An 11,214-nucleotide genomic window follows, 5' to 3' on the forward strand; every position below is an offset into this window, starting at 1 on the left:
TATACCCATTTTCTCAGATCTGTGTTCCATACGTCCCTATTGACCTAACGATGCCCGTGGTTACTTTCGTACGCAGGTAGGGGACCAAATCTCAAGAGAGAGAGAGAGAGAGAGAGAGAGAAGAGAGAGGAGAGAGGGGGGGGGGGGGGGGGGAGTTTATTTTTGACATCGGAGGTGGCCCGTGCCATAAAAGCCCGCGGTAGCCATCCCACCTTCCCCAGTCGGTCTATATCCGTTCAGAACTGAAGTGTTTCTTCTCCCCAGTCATGTGCGACGCTGCCATTTCTAAGTTGACATCAAGGGGGGAGAGCCGGTGCTGGCACAAGGCCAACTTAACAGAACCACAACGACAGCATGGCGTCTATGGTGAGTTCGCACTTTAGTCTTGTCAAGTTGAGTGAACTGAGACTCATTTTTGAACTAAACTGCCATTAAAATGAAGACTTTTTTTTTCTATGCATCGCTGAGCATATTGTCACCGAATTTCTTGATACCGAAGATCTGGTATTGGTATTCAAATCGAAGCTGCCCATGATCGTGATTTGTACCAATAAAAAAATTATACATAAAAAAATTAAAATAGCCATAACATTGAATGCATCATTGAGCATATTGTCACCAAATTTCTTGATACCAAAGATTTAATATTTGGTGATCATGCCGAATCTGCCCATGATCGTGATTTGTACCAATAAAAAAATTATACATAAAAGATAAAAATAACCATAACATTAAATGCATCATTGAGCATATTGTCACCAAATTTCTTGATACCAAAGATCTAGTATTTGGTGATCATACCGAAGCTGCCCACGAGCGTGATTTGTACCAATAAAAAAATATATATGTATAAATAACATTAGGAAAATAAAATGAAATAAAAATTGTCACAACTCGGTGCAAAGATTGGTAAGGATACAGCCAGAAGGGATTGAAATAAGAACCCATGCTGGTAATGGCATAAGGCCGCCATAACCTAACAATAACATTAGTAGCAGCGATGGGCTTTTATTCATTTATTTATTTATTTATTTTTTTTTTATTCAGTTTCAAAGTTTTCGTTCCTTAATGATCATTCCTCCTCCTCCTCTTCCTCCTCCTCCTCCTTTCCCATTCTGCAAAGTTAAAAACGACAATGTTTCTTGCAATCCACTCACTACTTAACTTCGGAACTTTCCACATGCTTCTATAACTCCCTGTAAGGGAGAAGAGGCCCCAGATTTCTTGCCTCCCTTCCCCTCACATGAGAGGTGGGGATGTTTCTCTTCCACTCACATTGGGGGTTTATCCTTTCCGCCCGCATATGGTTTTTTTTCCACGTCAGAGTGTGAGTGAAGTGTCTACATGAGGGCGATCACGTGTCACCTAAGGGCTGGTCCTAGACTGTGGCTAGTTTTTATCCTATTGTGAATACGTGCGCTAGCACACACACACACACAACACACACACACATACACATACACGTCATTGTAGCCAGGAAATGCATACGTTATTATTTAATTGAAATCATTTCATTCACGCAAGAGACAAAAAAAACATATATGTACACATGCATATACTAAGGATATATATATATATATATATATATATATAATATATATATATATATATATATATATATATAATATATATAATGCATGTTTATCCATGAAATGCAAACGTTCATATTTTAACTAAAGTTACTTTTTCTGTGTGAGAGATAAAAATAATATATATATATATATATATATATATAGTATAATACTATATATATATATATATATATATGTATATATATATATATATATATATATATATATATATAAATAATGCCTTTGTGTGTTATTTTTTTAAACGAAGAACTACATAATACTTCTTATTTTTTATCAACAGGATGAGGATTCTATGACTTCGAAAACTCTTCATATGATGAGAAGATACAGCAAACCTCCAAAGTAATTCTGTCAAGTGGGCTCTTCTCCTTGAGTGAAAGATGAGCAGAAAAAAACGTTTCTCCTTGAGTGAAAAGTAAGAACAAAAAACGTTTCTCCTTGAGTGAAAAATGAGAAGAGAAAACTTTCCTCCTTGAGTGAGAAGAAAAAAAGTTTCTCCTTGAGTGAAAAATGAGAAGAAAAAACGTTTCTCTTTGAGTAAAAAAGGGAAAAAAAATATTTGCCAAATGCCTTCTGGGAGGAAGGAGGTAAGGATGTAAATTCTTGGTTTTTGTCTGCATGTCTACGATCTACTTCGTTGTGGAATCGTCCAGTTATTTGTTTATCGCATTTATTTTCTCATATCATTAAACGTATTGCCCATTCGTTAGGATTAATTGAATCATGAATTGGAAGTTTTCCTCTTAAACTGCAGATTATAATAGTCAGATGTAAATTCCCATTTTTGCCCAGCAATGAAAATTACAAGATGACTAAAACGAAAAAAAAAGAAAATTAACATGACCTAAAAAAATAAGATAGAGATGTATTCCTTACATATTAGCTTAGATACAGAAGACAAATTAATGGAATGATTAGAATAGAAAAAAAGAGAAAGAAAAAAAAAAAAAAAACAGAAAAGAATGGTCCTGTGATTTTGGGAAGTAGGGTAACTTCGAAATGGGAATCAGATAAATAAATTAGTAACTCTACTGAAAATGTCTTTAAAGAGGGAATATAAAAACTACAGTAGGGTAATGCATTAGAAGTAAAAGGCAAGATAATTTTTTTCCTTTTAATTTTTTAGAAATTAAAGAACGTAAGGAAGCAGTAAAGATAGGACCTCTGCTATGGGGGAATATCAGCTGACTTGTGACGAGTATTTCTTCCTTTTATGATGAATCATCGCTTGTCCCGAAGACTAAAAAATATCTCCCGGGATATTTTGACGAAATAAGCTGTTCTGATTCAAATGGAAGAAAGAGTGTATATATATATATATATATATATATATATATATATATATATATATATATATATATATATATATGGCACAATTCCTGAATAATGAACTCAAAATATCTGTTCCCTCAGGTACGTAAATGTATAGCACCGCTGGCCTATTCGATCGTATCAGCCAACAGGAGACACAAGATAGAAAACAGAAGATGACAGGAGATAGAAAATGGAAGGTGGAACATATAAGATAAAGGATATGAGACGGAAGAAGGATAGAATGATTAGCTAAAAGAAGGACAGGAGAAAGAAATGGAGATAAAAAAATCGATGAATTAAATAACTTCTCTGACCTATCTTAGGTAAGTTCTTTGGCCGGTCACTTTTGGTTGATAACTATTATTACTGATATCTTGTATGAATATGATTTTGTTAGAAAGAGAGGAAACTACAAGTTTTATTTAGAAACAGTTGTTTCTCTCTGCATTGCACTTATGTAAGTATACATATGTGTATACTTACATACATACGTAGATACATATACTAGCTCAGATACACATAGACACACACACACACACACACACACACACACACACACACACACACACACACACACATATATATATATATATACTATATATATATATATATACATGCATGTATACATGTATGTCTATATATATATATACATATGAATTTTATCACATCACCGTGATTCATGTATGTGTAATTGCGCTATAAATATATATTAATATCCAATTCGCTCTACCTCGGAATTAATATACTTTGCATATATGTTAGCCAAAGGTTTTTTTTTTTTTTAGGTGATAATAATTTCGTCCTTTCGTGGATTCGAACCAGCGCTCAGAGGAGAAATCACGGACTTCAGTGCATGGTCAGTAAGATCACTGAAGCCCTGATTTCTCCTCTGTGGTGGTTCGAATCCACGAGAGACGAAATTATGATCAGCTAAAAAATTCCCCTCGGTTTGACATGTATGAAAATAATATCAATTTTTAGGTAGAGCGAATTGGATATTAAAGGACATTTGTAGCTTAATGCATATATATAGTATATATATATAAGTATATAGTATATATATATATATATATATATCGGGAATAACAATCCACAATGAAGCAAAATCCTCTTGTAGTTTAAAATATATATATCTTGTACAGGATTAAAGCTTTCGACCATCAACTGTGGTCTTGTTCACTAAAATGTATATACACCTCAAGGAACTATCAAGTAAGAGCACAAACATTTGAAAAACAACGGTTAGGTAACAAGCTAGTTCATATTATGAATGATCAGGCGGTGAGCCTCGTTCTTTCCAGAATTTCTGGAAAGAACGAGGCTCAACTGCTGATCATCATAATATGAACTAGCTTGTTACCTAACCGTTGTTTTTTCAAATGTTTGTGCTCTTACTTGTCAGTTCCTTGAGGTGCATATCACATCTTAGTGAACAAGACCACAGTTGATGGTCGAAAGCTTTAATCCTGACAAGATATACATATTTTAAACTACAAGAGGATTTTACTTCATTGTGGATTGTAATCCGATTTACATAGAGGTACGGGGGGGACATAGTACCTGCTTCTGCATATATATATATAATATATATATATATATATATATATCTATATTATAATATAGATATATATGTATATATACACACATTATATATATGTATATAATATATATATATATATATATATATATATCACAAACACATACTTACCCCTCACCAGATAATTAATTTTTTCCTTGATGATTGTCTTTGGTCGTTTTTTCGTTTTTTTTTTTTTTTTTTTTTTTTTTTGTGTGTGCTGTGCTTTTTTCCTTTATCAGAACATCCGTTATCAGAACAAAGACTTCTAGAGGAAACGAAGGTTCTCTAACTCATCCTGTTTAAAAGTCTCTTTGTTTCTTATTTTTGGATTTTACTCTTCAGTTGCTTATCACTGATTTCTTCTATTTTGTGATATTTTTTCTGTTGATGCTTCTGCCCTCACAGATGTCAGTGAAAAAAAAAAAAAAAAAAAAAAGTAATTTTACAAACCTAAACATTAAAATCTTTCACCTTTTCTATGGACAGACTTCCCATCTTCAACTTGCATACGTATTGCCAATCAGTGCTGCCAACACAAGCCAGCAACTGGATCGGTGCTGAAGCAGGCGTACCAATACGCCGGATGCAGAATGGAGTTTGCCGTCAGCCCGCGGAGGTAAATTGGGAATGGGAAATATGTGCAAGAATCGAAATCGATATAGTGCCTATGGGCAACAATGTTTTTTTTATTATATCCATGACCGAAAAAGAAACCCACAAAATTACTGTGTATAACGTGTTTACTTATAAGCATTTACATTTTATTTTACTCAACACTCGAGTACTTTCAGGCCCTATCTGTGGCCCTTTTTCAAGAGATGTGTAGGTTGTTAGCCTTGGTCAAGGCCCAGCAGGCTAACAACCTACACATCTCTTGAAAAGGGGGCACAGATAGGGCCTGAAAGAACTCGAGTGTTGAGTAAAATAAAATGTAAATGCTTGTGTATAACGTGTTTACTAAGTAAACACGTTATACACAATAATTTTGTGGGTTTCTTTTTCAATCTTCAGAAGAAAACTGAAAGGAGTTTTTGTTTGGTATATCCATGATGATAATCACTTGTCCCGAAACTAAACCCTAGTTGGGCGTGTTGACAGTGCAGAATCTGACCGTATCCCATTTGAGATGATTTCGTTTTCGTTAGTTTTTTCCGTCTTTGTAAAATAATCTCTACATAAATTATATCCTTCGGAAGAAAACAAAAACAAGGAAAGAACGAAAATCGTCTAAAATGAGGACATATTTATGATTTAGCATCGAAGGAGTGTCAAGAGCGTACGTCGAGTTGCCAATTACCAAAATATCTTAACATTTTTGGACGAGGTGGAATCATCGTACATCAACTCTTGACACTCTCCACGAGGCTTTATTTATTTATTTGTTTATTTGACTTAACTTATATCCTACACTGTAACTAACTACCTCTAATGCTTTGTATTGCCTTTCAGCTGCAAGTTGGAGAGAGAGGTAAAACAAAAAGAAGTTGGTGAAGGTAGAAGAATTATGAAGATGCTGATGATGATGATGATGATGATGATGATGAGGACATTGACAGAGAACAATCAAGCAGGTAAAAAAGGACGAACCAAACCATACGTCCTAACCAGGTTCGAAAGAACTGGAGATGGTGGAGATGAACTCATTCAAACGTACTAGAAGGAAAAACAGGGGCTTTATATATATATATATATATATATATATATATATATATATATATATATATATATATATGTATATATATGTATGTATGTAGTATGTACATGCATAAAATTATATAATACATATATAATACTTGTATATATAAAGCCCTGTTTTCCCTCTAGTATGGAATGTGTGTGTGGTATGTATACATAGCCTATATATATATATATATATTATAATATATATATTATATATATGTGTGTGTGTGTGTGTGTGTGTGTGTGTGTGAATAACTTGATCACGAAGTATATAAATCCGTGGACCAAGTAATTAAAAACTTTAATATCAATATGAAACAAATTTTTAAAGATAAAAAAGAACTCTTGTGTAAATTAACTGTAAAGTGTCCCTCATTACCTTATTAATATGGCCTAGTTAAAACTCATAAGGAAAACAAACCTATGTGCCCAATTATTAGTACTGTAGAATCAATTGCTTATAAACTATCTAAATATATTACTAAATTGTTATCCCCGCTACTTGGAACTGTATCTAATTCACACATCCGGAATTCTCTTGATCTTGAGGAAAAATTAAATAACATTGTACTAAACCCTAGTGAATATCTTTGTCAGTTTTGATGTATGTTTCCTAATATCGTTGTACATAAAGTCTCCTCCTAGTGTGATCTCTGTGCTTGAATATTTAAATAATGAACTTGTATTGGATGAATTATCTATGTCCGTTAGTCACATAATTTCATTGATTAAGTTGTGTATTTGTGATTGCCGATTTTCAATGGAGAATATTACCAACAAATATTTGGTATGGCCATGGGTAACCCTTTATCACTTCTCCTTTCAAACTTATATATGGAATTTTTTGAAAGACAACACCTCCCGAATATCACACTTGTCCCCTTAAAATGGTACAGATATGTAGATGACATCTTGGTAGTCTTACCTGTTGGTATCGATGTAAGTGATTTATTGTCTAAATTGAATAATTTAGTGCCATCCATAAAATTCACTGTTGAAATTGAAAATAACAATGTCATCCCTTTCCTAGATGTATTAATACATAGAGAAGCTTTCCAATGTAAATTCAGTATTTATAGAAGACCCACAAACAATTTAACATATGTGCATTTTTATTCTGGCCACCATCTTAATATTAAAATTTAAATTTTTTCCCCTATGTTCTTACTTGTTTTGCGTATCACGAGTCCACAATATCTTGACCAAGAAATAGAATACATAAAAAAGGTAGGAAACGATCTCTGCTACCCACCTCATAAATAAAAAAGCTCACAAAAAGTTTTACAGTGTTGCTAGAAATGAAAAAGAAACCCCTAAAAATTTACTTAGCTTGCCTTACTTTCGTGGATTTGAAACCATAAAATCAATATTTAAATAGTTTAATGTTAATGTAGTGTTCTCTTATAACAATACCATTAAAGATATGCTAATTAAGAATAGTCCCGTAACAAATAACAACATCATTTACAAAATTCCTTGTAAGGATTACCCATCTTTTTACGTCAGTCATTCAAGTAAAAGTTTGTGTACGTATTAAGCAGCATATGTATTCAGTTAGAACAGCCCAGACTTCAAATGCACTGTTTATCCATCTGAGCGAAAAATCTCATTGTATAGATTGGGGCGATACCTGTAATTGCTAGGTCTAATGATTATGTTTCAAGAAATTTACTGGAATCAGCAATTATGCAAATCACCAATAAAAAACACCTAAATCTTAGTCTGGGATTGTACCAATTGGACCCATATATTTGTAAAATGTTTATGAAGGACCTTAAAATAAATGAACTACTAATGAATTAGTCCCACATGTATATAGTTATTATGTCTCTCTCTCTCCCCCCCCCTCTCTCTCTGTCTCTCTCTCTCTGTCTCTCTCTCTCTGTCTCTCTCTCTCCTTCTCTCTCTCTCTCTCTCTCTCGCTATATTTATATTCTATTTTCGTCTTTTCAATAATTTTATGGAACATTTTTGTAAATTTTATGGTACTAAGTCGGATGGGCCTCCTTGTTTTTTAAGAATGTATTGTTTTCTGGATGAATCATCTGTTGACAACGCGTGGTTGCCTATAAAGTCGCTAATCTTTCCCCCAGGCATTTTTTCATTGCTGTAGAGTGAAATCGACCCTATTGCTAATCATGTAGTGTCAGTTTGGATATTAAGCCTACTTTTACTATGTTTTCGCTTTGTATGATCAGTTGTGCTTAAGTAAAGGGTCGTACTAGACCGAAAGTTCTTGGCTTTCTCGCCTTTCATTTTTTCCTCCGTGGTAAAAACCTTTATATCTATATATATATATATATATATATATATATATATATATATATATGTGTGTGTGTGTGTGTGTGTGTGTATACATATATATATATATATATATATATATATATATATATATATATATATATATAATTGTACCTCGACAATGCCTGAATGAAGGCGAAAGCACTTGCTTTGACTTTCTGCATATAATTTTCCGTGTGTTTGTTTAAGATAATGCAGTCAAGCGCATCTGCTTTGATTTTTAAGAATACCCACACACACACACACACACACACACACACACACACACACACACACATATATTATATATATATATATAGATATATATATATATATATATATATATATACACGCAAATACAATATCTACTCGTCACCATCATCATTATCACCATACAAGCTATGAATTTGACTTTATGCACTGTATTTACACATCAATTTCTTCATAATCATCATGTATGAATTGGCTGGGAGAATGTAACCTTTCTCACGTAATGTGTATAAAAATCTGGAGTACTTTAGAGAAAAAAGAAAACGGGTTATAGAAAATGGAATGTTTTCTACTTTCGAAAAAAAAAAAGATAATGGCTCTAAATTAATTTACTGAGGGGGGGGGGGGGGTGCGGGGGATGCGGGATGCGGGTGAAGCGACGGTTACTACATAGACTCCCCTGATGTTTCCTTGAATACTTATATAAATGAAATATCCATTTAATCCTTCTATTGCAATTGCAAATTTGTTGGCTTTACTTCCATTTTTTCCCTCGCTTGTTTGATCTTCATGACATGGAGATTATTTCTAAACAAGGCGTGATCCGACCCCCAGCTTACTCGGGGCGCGTGCTAAAATCTACGGTCCAATTGAGCATTGTTTCACCAACGAAAATTAAAATGAATACGCTATATTTCATTAGTAATAATTTTTCTTTACTGTTTATCATGCACATTAATTACTTTTTTACATTTTCATTCTAATCAATAAATCATAAATATCCTATTCAAAAATTCCTGTATCTTTAACTCAACGCGAACACCTTTTTCAGACCTTTTTACGTGTTTCTATAGGGCTCTCCTACCGGCCCCCCTCCCAAACAAGAACACCAACAACAACAACAACAAAGTACTTTGTATGCTTACCCCCCGATTAAGCAAAAATAGTTTTCGAAATACTTCGCATGGTCATTCATGAGTATGTCATGATGTCCACTATTATCGGGGCGTTTCAATTTAAGTGTGAGTTTTGTATGAAGATGGTCATCTTACTCTTACTGCATTGAAAGGATTACGAAACGAGAACCTCTGTTCTTAGCATAGTATATATTTTTGTTCGTTCGTTCAGTTTCTAAAGAAGCATATTTACCAGATTCACAGAACAACGTGAGAGCATTGCACAACGGATGTGAACCCTTATCAGTTCTAGAAGTGCTGGGTTTTTCCCGCTGTGTCAGATTTACTAGAAATGACGTAGTTGCCCGTAGACTTCTAGAAGGCGCCTAACCATTGTATCGTGTTTTTCAGACGGCTCTCCGACTGCCAGTTTTGATTAGGCCTTTATGTATCGCATCTTCAGTTATCTCATATCGTAGACTGTCGTGTTTCGCAGCATCATTCGTTCAGTTTCTGTGTTGCGCAATGGCAAGAAAATACCTACCATGGCTGTTTCTCCTCTGTGCAGTGCGCTCTTTGGAAGTCAACAACTTAGAACTCGACGACGGATGCAGTGCCGGCAGAACAGTGACCAAGGGTGTTATGGTGGTCAAGGAATACTTTGAAGGCGAAAGGGAGGCAGTTTCTCAGGGCGTGGAAAGAGTTGTGCTTTACTGTAAACCAGAAGTTGGCTTTGGAGGTATACAGGCTGAAATAACACACGGGACGCATGGGACTTTGGACAAAGTGAACTTTACAGCTGAGGAGCTCCGCACTTTCCCAGATTCCCGTTGGTATGACGTCAGTGTCACATTAATATACAGAGGTAACTTTCCAAAATGGGGATGGTATATCAGAGTCTCTATCAAATATGGAGAGGAGTTAGAAAAGTACATCAGAGAGACGCCAATCTCCTCAAGACCGACCACCATGGCTATATACTCTATAGGCCCATCCAAATGGAGGTTTTCCCGACCCGCCTCTCACTGCTACAACCAGAGTGGACAAGAACAAGAGCATGATTCCCCCCCCACGTATTTCATTCTTGCCATCGTTTTCGGCGTTGCCTTCTCCATGGCTGTCCTGATATCGGTTGTGATTGCGTGCAAAAACAGGGTTCTGAGTAAGTGTGATTTCTCCATTTGTGTACATTTTGACAACATTTTGTCATTCGTTCGAAAAAAAAAATTATTCAAAGTTGGTACATGCGCTTACGTATGTCACCAAATCTATAAGCGTAATACATATCTATATAAATTTTCCTATACACATGTTAGTGTACACAACAAATCGAAAATAATAATGAGAGTCGCTTTCATCTTTCATCTTGAGAGAAAGGATTATTATCGGTCGAGGTTTTGGAATCCATTTATTTCCGGGTTATCCATTCATGAATATTACTTAACCAACTCAGCCACAAAGGTTAACGATTCCCTTTTGCTTTCAACTATCACACGTAAGACAGTTTTTTTTTAGTATACCAGAATATCGCATGAAAATTCGGTTTATAGTTTCTTCTGTTATTGCAGGTCGTATGAATTTTTTCTAGTGAGTCTACTATATGTTAATTATGCGTAATTTCTTTACCTTTGTGATCCATAGGATCGCGCCTCTTTGAAGAGAT

General features: G+C 34.5%; 1 protein-coding gene across 3 annotated transcripts in view; it reads left to right on the top strand.

Annotated features, from left to right (window-relative positions):
• Positions 1-225: 225 nt before the first annotated feature.
• The window catches only part of LOC135200864 (uncharacterized), a 22,858-nt gene continuing 11,869 nt past the window's right edge, over positions 226-11,214 (top strand). The window contains exons 1-5 of one of the 3 annotated variants that reach the window (XM_064229603.1): positions 226-366; positions 1,873-2,179; positions 3,006-3,229; positions 4,972-5,101; positions 5,935-6,056. In XM_064229603.1, the coding sequence (XP_064085673.1) occupies positions 5,076-5,101; positions 5,935-6,056 (148 nt within the window). In that variant the 5' untranslated portion in view covers positions 226-366; positions 1,873-2,179; positions 3,006-3,229; positions 4,972-5,075. Of the gene's footprint in view, positions 367-1,872; positions 2,180-3,005; positions 3,230-4,971; positions 5,102-5,934; positions 6,057-9,910; positions 10,714-11,214 lie in introns of those variants that run through there. The other 2 variants (XM_064229612.1, XM_064229587.1) reach the window with 2 other exon arrangements.

The sequence above is a fragment of the Macrobrachium nipponense genome, chromosome 23 (genome assembly GCF_015104395.2).
Source record: "Macrobrachium nipponense isolate FS-2020 chromosome 23, ASM1510439v2, whole genome shotgun sequence".
Classification (NCBI taxonomy): domain Eukaryota; kingdom Metazoa; phylum Arthropoda; class Malacostraca; order Decapoda; family Palaemonidae; genus Macrobrachium; species Macrobrachium nipponense.